Source organism: Vipera ursinii (assembly GCF_947247035.1).
Source record: "Vipera ursinii genome assembly, chromosome: 3".
NCBI classification, from domain to species: Eukaryota; Metazoa; Chordata; class Lepidosauria; order Squamata; family Viperidae; genus Vipera; species Vipera ursinii.
In genome coordinates this window covers 67,793,175-67,805,717 of record NC_139516.1, presented here as the reverse complement: position 1 = coordinate 67,805,717, position 12,543 = coordinate 67,793,175, and the positions used below count along the sequence as shown (strand labels likewise).

Below are 12,543 nucleotides of genomic sequence, written 5' to 3'. Positions count from 1 at the left end.
TTGAAAAGCCCTGCTTTATGCACTGAAAAACACCTCACCAGAAAACAATCTGATCATTCAAACGGATGGTGAAACTAGGAAAACTCGACAGAACTGGTAGGAATCGACTCTACCCGGGGACGCAAGGAGGAGGGAAACGAATCTCCCTTTTCTTTTCGTCTTCCAGAGCTTCTTCGGCTTTGACGTGATCCCCTTCCAGTGTGGATCGGATCTTCTGGATCTCCTGCTCTTGTTCTGAATGGAAACCTCCGCCACGGATTTCTGGAAAACAGATCATCCTTGCACTTTTAAGCGAAATCGGTGCCATCTCTTTCCGGGGAGGGTGTTGGACTACTAGGAAGGACGTTCCTGCTTTCTCTCCAGGATTCGGCTCTCTACACAGCCTCCAGTCCAAGTCCGGTGCAGCTCCAACGCAGCCACTCCTCCCGCTTAAAGAAAATTGGAGGCAAACACTCCAGTCCCTCCTCCGTAGCCCACACCCACTCATTCCCGTCTAGATAGCCTGTGATGGACCACATATCTGCTAGGAGAGGCGCATAAAGCATTTCCCTCTTCTTGCTGGAAACGGGCAAGACTTTGGGACGCGCGCCGTTCAGGAGCATTACGGCACCCATTCCTTATTCCTTTTGACTGCTCTCCGGCGGCGGCGGCGGCGGCGGCGAAAGAGCCGAGGAGCGTTTTTGGGTCGCAGAACCCGAAGCGGCCATGGCCGAGCGCCGCGCCTTTGCTCAGAAGATCAGCAGGTAAAAAAAGAGCCGGTGCGCGGCGGGGAAAGAGGCGCTGGCCGCAGGCTAAGCTCCGTGGGGTTGGCCTGGGGCTGGGCAGAAGCGCGAGGGGCCTAGCAGGGGAGATGCGTTCCCGTCTCCGCTCTAAGGGAGATGGTTTTTGCCGGCGTGGGGGATTCCGGAGGCTTGGCGGGGGGAAGGGCCGGGAATTGCGCCTATTGTGTGGATGGCTTTGCGGGTGGGTGCGTCGCGCCGTTTTGTGTACTGGGCCGTGCAAAAGGCGGGGGGGGGGTCTTCCGGGGCTGGGCGGCCGCTAACCCGGGGCGGGTTTGTTTTTTTTTTTTGCTCCGGAGCCCGATCACGATAGGCGCGGATGTGATTTATGCAGCCGAAGCGGCAGCAAAGGGCAGGCCGTCCCGTGGGCGGCCGGATGCATTTTGCGCCCAGGCTTTTAAATTCAGAAGCACGCTCCCTTCCCGCGGCTTCTCGTAGCGAACTTGGTTGCTTTCGTTGGTACGTGCGTACGCGGGCTTTCTTTGGGCCACAAAGGCGTCTTTGCTTTAAGGCAGCGTTTCCCAACCTTAGGAACTTGAAGATGCGTGGACTTCAACTCCCAGAATTCCCCAGCCAGCATAGCTGGCTGGGGAATTCTGGGAGTTGAAGTCCACGCATCTTCAAGTTCCGAAGGTTGGGAAACACTGCTTTAAGGAGTGCTAGCTTTGGATGGAGTCACTGAAGCAGTAGGCGTGAGCTTAGATGGACTCCAGAAGATGGTAGAGGACAGGAAGGCCTGGAGGAACATTGTCCATAGGGTCGCGATGGGTCGGACACGACTTCGCAACGAACAACAACAGCTTTGGATTTGCAGCCTTGCGTGTTAGATCAGCTCCCCGCCGCCTCCCCCCCCCCACTTTGTCCTTTGGCTTTAGACGTAGATGATGGTCCTTCCTGGGATTTGCATCTGGTTCGCTTGTCTACAGTTTGCTCTTTGGACGGTCCCTCTTGGACAAGGGAGAGCTGTGCTTTGGCATTGGTTGTTTGGGATGGATGGTTGTGTGTGTGTGTGTGGGGGGGGGTGTTGTTGTAATGCACTTGGCTTTGAAATAAGGGAGGCTGCCTATATTGGGGTTATGTGGAGGAATTGGAAACGGGGTTCTCGTTAATTTTTAGAAGACTTAATCACGGGGTTAATGTAGCAGAGCAGCTGCCTCTTAATCTCTGACATTTTTTGGTTGCCTTGCTTGATGCTCTCTTGTCATGCTCTCCTCTGAGTGCATTTTATCCATTCCCTGAAGTTCTTTCTCTGCAGTCTTTTCTCAGTGAAATTTTTCTGCCCCTGCACGTGAGTGGGGTGGGGGAAATCCAGACTTCTAAAGTTTCAGTTTCTGTATTATGTATAATCTGGCTTCCAAACTTAGATAGATAGATAGATAGATAGATAGATAGATAGATAGATAGATAGATAGATAAAAAACCCATCTGATTTTCCTTTATTACTTTTTAATTTTATTTTTTTTCACCTTTATCACTTTTTAGTTTTATTTTTTTCCACTTTTATTTATATTTTATCGTTCAGATTTTATTTTGTATTCCATTCTTACATGTGAATGTTGGTGGAAAGAACTTTATCCTTTCTTCTAACATACCCTCTGTAAATGGCCACTGACACATTAATAAATTCACTTTATCTACAGTGCTGCCTTTGAAACTTTTATAGAGTTTTTCATCTGTGCTTTTTAGAAAGTTTTGGCATAAGAGAGTGTATTCATACTGTAAATATTGTTGGGAAAGAACCCTGTTAGTCTTTGGTAGCCAAAAATCAGGAATATGATAGTTCCCTTTCATGCTTAACATACTTTATCAGTTTAGCTATCCTCCATCAATCTGATGAAATGAGATGAAAACTTAATGTCTTTTTATACTATCTGTTAACCTGATATGGGACTGACAGTTTCCTACTGTAGAGGTAGTCCTCAACTTATGCCACAATTGAGTCCAAAGTTTCTGTTGCTAAGCAAGACAATTGATAAGTGAGTTTTGTTCCATTTTATGACCACAGTTGTTAAGTGAATCACTGCAATTGTTAAGTTAGTAACACAGTTGTTAGGTGAATCTGGTTTACCCATTGACTTTCTTGTGAAAAGGTCACAGAAGATGATCACATGACCCTGCAACTGTCATAGATACATGCCAGTTTCCAAGTGTCTGAATTTTGATCACGACTCTGGGGATGCTGCAATAGTCATATGCGTGAAAGACAGTCATAAATTGATTTTTTTCCAGTGTTTTAACTGAATGGTCATTAAGTGAATGGTTGCAAGTCAAGGACTGCCTATAGCCTATCAGTTTATTCCTTATGTGTTCTGTCCTTATGTGTTTAGCTACTAAACGTGTTAGGATTAGGGAGATTGCTTAGCAACTAGCAAACTTGGCAGTTGATTTATATGTATGGTGGTTGCTGCGTCCTGGGGTCATGTGATCCCCTTTTGTGACTGTCAACCAAGCAAAGTCAGTGGAGAAGCCAGATTCACTTAACAACTGTGTTATTAATTAAACAACTGCAGTGATTCACTTAACAAACCGGGGCAAGACTCACTTAACAAATATCTCACTTAGCAACAGAAATGTTGCGCTCAATTGAAGTCGTTAGTTGAGAACTACCTATGTCTAAAAAGGCATAGGGATGCTTTTTCCATGTTCTGCCAATCCACAGTGGTATTAAAACAGATCCAACAGAAGCTCTTCCTTTTGTCAGAGCACTGTGTGATCAAGACATTTGGTTAATGCTCTTTCTGCTTTTCTTGACTACTGGCTTTTCCAGATTGGTCAAATATTGCGATAATTATAGCTGTTCAAAAGAAAGAATGTTATTTTGCTTCTCTTGAAGGACAAGCGCTAATAATATTGACAGAAGCTATGTACAGCAAATGAAAAATGAGGAAATCTCTCCTAAGAAGTGTTGCGAAATAAGAGAAAGGATATATTTAATTACTATTGTTTGTTTGTTTTTTTTAAATTGTGCTAGCGATATATATACATATACGTATACATATACATATATCACTCAGCAAAGAAAATTGCCAGAGCTTTTTTTCTATCTAGGATTTTTTTTTAAACTAAGTAATGCCATGGACTGACAAAGTTTGAAAAATTCTTTTACTGTCATTCTAGGAAAGATACTCTCCAGACATTGCAAGTTAGCTTAATTCTGATTAAATTGGAAAATACTTGGCAGATAACTTACATGATTGCCGGTAGGTTTTGCTTCTAATTTTAAACCAGGTGTAATGATCTGGAAGCCATGGTTTGTTTAGAAATAAAGAGAGAATTGAAATAATGACTTTATCCTGACTTATTTTAAGTTATGTTGGGATAAACTAAGGACAGGCAACTATTTTTGTTCTGATAAGCAAATTTGGAATTATAAGGTTATAAATTATTATTTATGTATGCATATATTCAATATAGCTGTAAATAAAAGCAAGGAAACACACAATAATATAAAACTCCAAATGTTTTTTCCACTCCAATCCTTCCAGAAATGTTTCCATGGATTTATCTGTCTTTTTCTGGATTATATGGGCACATTTACTAATGAAGCACTGGATTGGAGCCATGTATCATTTATGTTTCCAGAATGCTCTGTGGGGCCCTGGAGGCATTCTTGGTAATAAAAATTATGTTGGCTATAAAAACAGTGGTGTCTTGTAGCATGTTACTATGGTAGTGTTCTTATTTTTAATTTAAAGGATTTAAAACAAGTGGAGTCTCATGGAGAAAAGAGTCAGACACCAAGGGAGGCACCTGTGTTTCTTTGGTACCAAAGTGTACCATTTTGTCTATCACTAACTAGCTGATTCCTGGAAAAAATATTACTTTAAAATTTAAAGTGGTTGAATTTTCATTTTTGACTCTGAAAACGGAGAATCTTTCTGTGGAATTATGTTAGGAGAGAGAATTGAAGGGAAGAATAAGTCAATGCAAAGTTTTTGCGGAAGAAGGCGGCTTTGTTTTCATTGGTGCAAACTTGATCAGGGACCACTTACAACTCTTTGGGGAGGAGGATGGTAATAGTGATTAGAGATGGTTATTCTATAGCAGGGCTTTTCAACCAGTGGTACATTGGCACCTGGCAGGTGGTACACGGCTATCCTAGAAAAGTGGTAGCGGGGGAGGGGAATGAGCTGAAGCGGTAACAGCACTGCACAAGCCTGAGTGAGAGATGGCTGGAGCTGCAGAGGTGTCAGGTTTCAGCGAAAGCGCCAGGATCAGCACTTCTTTGGGGCTGTCAGGGCTCAGTGGAAGCGCCAGGATCAGCGCCAGGCTCCAGCTGGAGCTCGACGCTGATCCTGGCGCTTCTGACCCCAGAAGAAGTGCCCATCAGGTGGAATGTTGCAGCATTTCCGGGGTCTTGTGATTTACATTCAGATGCTTGGCAAATGATTCATATTTATGACGGTCACAGTGTCCCAGGGTCATGTGAAGTGACCAAAACCTGCTGCAACCACCCAGCAGACGGGCAGAATAAAAACCAAACACCGCCCACGCCACCCCACCCCCGCTGCCAATCCTCAACAGAAATGCTCACAACAATGAAAACCTCGGACAGGAGGAAGAGCACCGCCGGGTGGGCAGGCAGGTGTTTTGCTCGGCTATGGCTTGGTGGGCACTTTTTTCAGTGCCATTGTAACTTCGAACAGTCACTAAGTGAACTGTTGTAAGTCAAGGACTACCTGTACTTCATCACTTTTTTCCTTTTTTTTTTTAGTCATCAAGTTTTTGACACCTTGCTAGGCGACTTGGTGGTACTCGGATGTTGCCATATCCTAAAAGTGGTACAATTGTAAAGCCCTGTTCTATAGGAAACTCAGCAAAATCTCCGCCAACAATCAGTGATCCAGTGACAATCCAGTGAATAAAGGAGTTTTAATTAGGCTTTTGAGATACATTGTGTTAATAATTTTATATGCATATTTCCTAATAAGGTCATTCTGCTCGGGAAATTCTGAGAATCTTAAATTATAAAATGGTTTACAATATATTCCAATGGCACAATCATTACGTATGATTGTATTGTATTGTGTTATAATTTCAGAGGAACACTTCACAGATGAGTTATACATACAGGTTGTCCTCGACTTACAACAGTTCATTTAGTGATCGTTCGAAGTTACAATGGCTCTGAAAAGAGCATTTTTCACACTTAATCATTGCAGCACCCCTGAGGTCATGTGATCGAAATTTAGACGCTTGGCAACTGGTTCCTATTTATGACAGTTGCAGTGTTGCTCACCTTTTGCAACCTTCTGACAAACAAAGTCAATGGGGAAGCCAGATTCACTTAACTATCTTAACAACTGCAATGATTCCCTTGACTATGGCAAGGAAAGTCATAAAATGGGGCAAAATTAACTGCCTCACTTAGCAACAGAAATTCTGGGCTCAGTTGTGATTGTAAGCCGAGCTCTTCCTGTATTGGGGAGATAAAAAAAAGATCAGAAGATGATCTTTGTAATTCCCTTCCTTTCCCTGAAGCTAAAAAAATGCTATGCTAATTGGGAAATCTTTCAGAACAGCTGTAGCAGAGGTCTTCAAACTTGGCCCTTTTATGACTTGTGACTTCGACTCCCAGAATTCAGTCATTCCTTAGAATTATACTCTTGTCAGCACTATTCTTATGTTTTTATAACAAAATGGTTAAATTTGTCAATGAGTATTTTATTTTGCTTTAACTGTAGGGATGCCACACTTTCTGGAAAGTCTTATGTGAGCTTATGTCTAAATGTAATTACAATTCGTTGCACTTTTCCCTCTTCAGGTGACTAGATTGACTATGAGGTTTTTAAACCTTGTTGAGGAATTGCCTGCAAGATCCACAAAGGGAATTAGATTAGTCTTCACCCACCCATGTAGGTGGAATATTTTGAAAACTGTAGTCTTCTCCACTTGGAGTGTACCATTTGAGCTGTTCTAGAATAATGTTTTCTATATGAGCAATGTGCTAGAGTTGATACAGGTCTGTACCTAAATATGCAAACGAACAGAATTCAAATTAGCATATTTATCCCAATATAAATGTAGGCCACACAGGTAATTGGCAACATTACTTGATTCGAAAAAATTACAACTATCTTTTTTATTAAGTTTAAATTGTGCATTTAAGAAAACAAAGAGCTTTGATATGTGGAGAAAAATGATTATGTTGGAAACGAAGTTGGGCAATAGACAGTAAAAGATTAAAAGATATGAAACTGCCAAAATTGCCTGAAGTGGAACATTCTCTGCAAAATCTTGACCCCGGAAATTTTTCCAGTCTACATCTCTCATGCCATAAACATCAACTCTTTCCTTGTTCTATCTAGGTGGCCAACTATACAGATGTTGCTTTAAAAAATAGATAGGAATTTTTCTTTCAGCATCTTGTCTAAGTAACTGCTTTCGATCGCGAGTAATTTATTAAATAGTTCAAAACAAGACCAAGATAGGATTTTAAAAAATTATTCTCTATACATAGCATTCCAGATTTTATGTATAAAGAATTGTACCATTTCACAAATACTTACGTAATCTTTAAATTAAAAGTGTATAAAATCAAGTGTTTTCTAAAATCCAATTCTAATGAATTTTTCCACTCAGAAATTACTCAAAATGCAGACCAGAAAGGTTTATCAGGCATTTTTTGTTTGTGGTAAAAAAAAATGTTTAGCAAACTTGGATACTCGTAAAAGACTGTGCAGTGTGCAATGTGGGAATTTTGCTTTCCTTTCTATTAGCATAATCAGCTGATCTTTTTCTTCACAGCTATCAGATGATTTCCCCAGTTTTATTCTTTAGAAACTAATTTGTCAGTTTTTGTTAGAATAATGTAGGCAGTTTTGTAATCATTTTCAGTTTCCAAAGTTATTTGGGAACCCCTATTCAAAGAGTCTTCTGACTCCCTTCACAGCCTCCTGTTTAGAAAACTTTGAATCCTACTGTCGATAAGAAATTCTACATTACAAAGTGTATTTTTTTTGAAGAAGTGAAGAATGACGCATCATTATCGGATATTTTAATGTGAAACAGCCCAGTTTGATTTATTGCTTTAAAAAATAGGAAGGCAGAAGTAACTGAATTCAACTAGAAATAACTATTATTTGTGTGTCATTGTTGCTGTTGTTAGTTGTAATTCCACTCCAAAACACTGGGTGACTTTTTCATGTTGCGCTATCCTTGAAGCCATTCCAATAGATGCAGTAAGTTGACAGTATGCGGTTTGTGATTGAATCCTGACATCAGTTGTTAAGCAAGCTCAAGAGATTTCATTTTTCAGTTGTCAAAAATATTTGCATCCTGCTGAAACATCATTTCCAAGTGCTTTTGAGACATGTTGTCTTTAGCGCCTATTGACTCAAATCTTAGTTTCTGTTTATAAGAATTTTTTTGCAGAGCATAATTCCAAATCTCTAATTTTAAGTGAGTATCTATGGAAAAAGTATCAACACTGCATTCTCAAAGTTAGTACCAAATAAATATAATATCAACTTATGATAATAGAAGTAACATAGGTAAGAAAGGTCTTATTAACAAACCAGGATATGAATATACTTGACCACCCATGTTTAGGACACAGTCAGTGGAAGTAGTACAGGTAGTCCTTGAGTTACGATCACTTGTGACCTATGACCTATTAATTCCTGTTTATATGTACACTGTGAGCTTATGCACTGGAGAAGAATTCCTTGTGTGTCCGATCACACTTGGCCAATAAAGAATTCTATTCTATTCAGTTGAGCCCAAAATTTATATTGCTAAGGGAGACAGTTGTTAAGTGAATTTTGCCCCATTTTACAATCTTTCTTGCCACACTTGTTAAGTGAATCACTGTGGTTAAGTCAGTAACATGGTTGTTAAGTGAATCTGACTTCCCCATTGACATTGCTTGTAAAATAGGAACATATGATCCCGGGACATTGCAATCCTCATAAATATGAAACAGGTGCCAAGCAGCCAAATTTTGATCACATGACCATGACCAAGTGAAAAACAGCCATAGGTCTCTTTTTTCAGTGATACTGTAGCTTTGAATGGTCAGTAAATGAAGAGCTGTAAGTTGAGGATTACCTGTAGTTTCTTTGATAAAAGAAATTTTAGCTGGAGAATCAGACCTAATTGCTGGAAGAGTTTGAAACTCACATGAGAATTATAGATATTGTCATAAAAATTTAGTGATTAGGAGAAACACAAAGCATTATGGAAAAGCTTCCTTGAATTCATGTCCTGAGCATATATGTACAAGAGGGTTTTCTTGATTTTAAACAAAAGCCTTGTCCATGTAAAATGCTGCATTTGAAGGAATAATTTAGAAAAAAAGTAAGTTGTGCCATTTCTTAAATCACAACGTGCAAATAGTCTGAAATACTCCTTTGCAGTGTTTCATCACCTTTTTTCAACTCCCCAGTTTAGCCTACAATTCTAGGATATCCTTATGATCATGCTATTGTGTACTAAGCAGATTTTAGCTTTTCAAGATCAATGTTATTTAGCTGACTTTAGTCACTTATAGACTCATCATCATCATTATCCAAAATTATTATTTTCATCACAACAATGAAAGGGGGCTATAAACGTATACATGAAAACCTTTTGTATATTTCTTCCAATGTTGTGTGTACACACACATATATACACACAACATACACATACACACACATATACATTCACACACACATGTATGTATGTACACACACACACATCCCTTCTTGGGCTTTTGTGTTTGGAGTTGTTTCTATGGCATGAGCTTTGACCTGAGGTTCAGTGTGCCTTTCTGGAATTCTAATGGTGGTGGATGTTAATCCTATTATGTCCTGCTTCCCTGAGCTGTAGCTGATGGCTATGTCCTGTGTTGGATATTTTTGGGTGAGGGGTTGTTGGATCTTCGTCTTTCTAACCCCTTCAGCTCCAAGCTTCCTGGCTCAAGCCTTTCTGAAAGGATTATCAAATCTGCATTTCTAAAAGCTGCCCTGCTTGGTTTCTGCTTGGGGCAGAGAGACTTGGGGGAGGGGCTTCTGCCTTTTAAGATCTTCTCCATTATTCCTTTGGGGAAATATATTCTGCTTTTTTAATATCCCCCAAAATATTTCTTTCTCTGGGGTGTGTGTGCTGTCTTCCTACAATATACCGGTAATTGGAATCCTTATCCTTGTAAAGTGTGTAGGGTTTGGGATGAAAAAGACTGAGCCAATAAAATAATCAACTATTATCTATTATGTCTTATTAAATACATGAACCCAGACATTATGCTGTTTGCTTAATATTGAGAATGTTATTTGGAAAAACCCTAATCCCAATTCTAATCCCAGCCCAAATCCCAATCCCACCTCATCCCTAACCCTATAAAAACTAATAAAATTTATACAAAAAAAAGTAACATAATGGATCTGGATAAGTTAAATGAAAGGCATAAATTGGAAGGCATAAATTGGATTTAGCTGACTTAGTATTAATACACATAAAAAAGATTACGTTTCCTTTCAGCCAGAAGTTAAAACACGAGTTAGCAATGTGATGAAGCTGCTTAAAAAAAGAAAAGGCTATCTTCGAGTATTTTAAGAGGAACACAAAGTCAGTATTGTAAGAAATAAGTACTCCATTCTACTTTTCTCTGGTCAGGCTCTTTGGAATACTGCCCTCAGTTCTGAGCCTCACCATTCAAAAAGGAGGAGTTCAGTTTTGTTTTATATTTTTAAAAACTTATTTTGTAATTTAACTCTTGATTCTTCAAAAACATTCAGTTATAAATAGGATTCTACAACAAAATGTTGCAACATGGAATCCTTCTTGAGGGCTTCAGACATGCTTCTATTCCCCTACTCAGCAATTTTTTCCCCTTTCTCAAACTGAGAACAGTCTTATCTTGGATTCCTTTCTCATCCCACTCTACTCATTCTTTAGACCAGACATGTCAAACACAAGGCCCGGGGGCCGGATCCGGCCCGCGAAGTGGTTTCATGTGGCCTGCGAAGCCATCCTGGAAACAGTGAGGGAACGGCCCCCCCTGCCTTGGCCCTGGCCCAGAGACCCTCCTTCTGCCAGAGACCCTCAGATCTGTCCCACTCCTGCCCAGGCCCCCATAGGCACCCTTGATGCGAACGATGTAGAGCTGGCCACGCCCACCCATTAGGCCATATGTACTCTAGCCATGCCCACCCAGTAGGCCACGCCCACCCTGGCCATACCCACCCAGCCCCCTGAGGGCAACTGCAATGCTGATGCGGCCCTCAATGAAATTGAGTTTGACACCCCTGCTTTAGACCATTTTTCTAGAATGGGTTTTGGTTTGCATGCTTTTGTTTTGTACTTTGCAAACGTTGAGCTACTCTGAAACCTGCTTGCATGCCCTTCTTGTACATGGGTGGTACTTTTTTGAGCTCCTCAGACATTTTATATTATGTGAGCGTACATTCTTTTGATTATTGTGTGGTTCATTGCAAACTGGAACTAAATGCCGTCTTTTGGAATATTCCTGTTCACTCTATCATACAAATGAGCCATGTGTTTTCTCAACTTTATTCCATTTTAACTCTTCCCTTTTTGTTTTTATTTTCCTTTGTGCATTTACAGAAGCCTTGTAATGAGATCATAGGAACAATACTTCCATTGCTCTCCTGCGGGCCTCACCCGCCAAAAATGGAGGTCGGGGCTGGTGGCCGCGGGTCTCCCGAGGTCCGTTCTGGGCAGGGGACGCCTCCTGTGGGCATCCGACACCCAGAACGGAGGTCGGGAGCTGTGGCCGTGGGTCTCTGGAGGTTGGGAATGGTGGCTGCATGGCTCCAGAATCCCTTCTCGGCAGCAGAGGCTTTATGCAAAGATGGCAAAAGGCTTTGCAAATGGAGGGAAGGCTTCGATGTTTCAGCTCTTACCTTCATTTGCAAAGCCTTTTGCCACAGATCTCGTCCAGGGCTCCGTTTGTAGAGAACAGAGGCCTAAAATACTGTGAGATAACATGAGATCAGTATTGTGAGATCTCTCATGATCTTGGTACTTTAGGTCTCCATTCTCTGCGAGTGCATGGAAGGGCTGAAGCAGCAAATCAGCCAAGAAGCAAAGATTGTCTAGATCAGGGGTGTCAAACTGGCGACCTGTGGGCCGGATGCATCAGGTTAAAACTGCACCTACCCTACTGCCGACAATGGATAAAAGGCGTGATAAGTCACGACATGTCACATGACATCGCGAGTTTGACACCCGTGGTCTAAATCTTCACAAGGTGAATATCCACAGGCCTAGTGCTTTGGGAGACCCGGGGGAGGGCGAGGAGCCAGGGTGAATGTTGCAATGCTTCTGCGGTCATTCGTAAGGGTGAACAACTGCCTTGGTGCAGCAGCATTCATTTTATAAACACTAGGGCAGGGGTCAGCAACCTGAAACAGTGAAAGAGCCACTCGGAACCGGCTCCCTCACAAAAGGATAAACTGGGAGCCGCAAAAAATGTGTGCACATGCGTGTACATGCACCCATGCGCAGAACAGAATTTGAGTGGAGCCAAGGCGGGATATGCACCTACCCTGCATATTTGAATTGGTTGAACTTTTTTAGTCCCACTTTTTTTTTGTGGACTGCACATAGCAGAAGACTGGGAGCCGCAGGAGACGGCTGAAAGAGCCGCATGTGGCTCCGGAGCCGCGGGTTGCAGACCTGTGCACTAGGGACTGCTTATCGCGTTACTTCGAACGTTCGCTAAGGAACATTTTTAACTCAGGGTTTGGTTGTAAATATATTGTGGCTTAGAACTTACTGGAATTAAAATAAAGCCATTTTGGTTAAATTTACCCAAAAA

General features: G+C 41.4%; 1 protein-coding gene across 8 annotated transcripts in view; it reads left to right on the top strand.

The window, feature by feature from the left end:
- Positions 1 to 655: 655 nt before the first annotated feature.
- Positions 656 to 12,543, top strand: part of DOCK7 (dedicator of cytokinesis 7) — a 142,555-nt gene continuing 130,667 nt past the window's right edge. For all 8 annotated transcript variants that reach the window (XM_083359893.1, XM_083359892.1, XM_083359891.1 and 5 more), the window contains exon 1: positions 656 to 743. In XM_083359893.1, the coding sequence (XP_083216019.1) occupies positions 706 to 743 (38 nt within the window). In that variant the 5' untranslated portion in view covers positions 656 to 705. The remainder of the gene's footprint in view (positions 744 to 12,543) is intronic.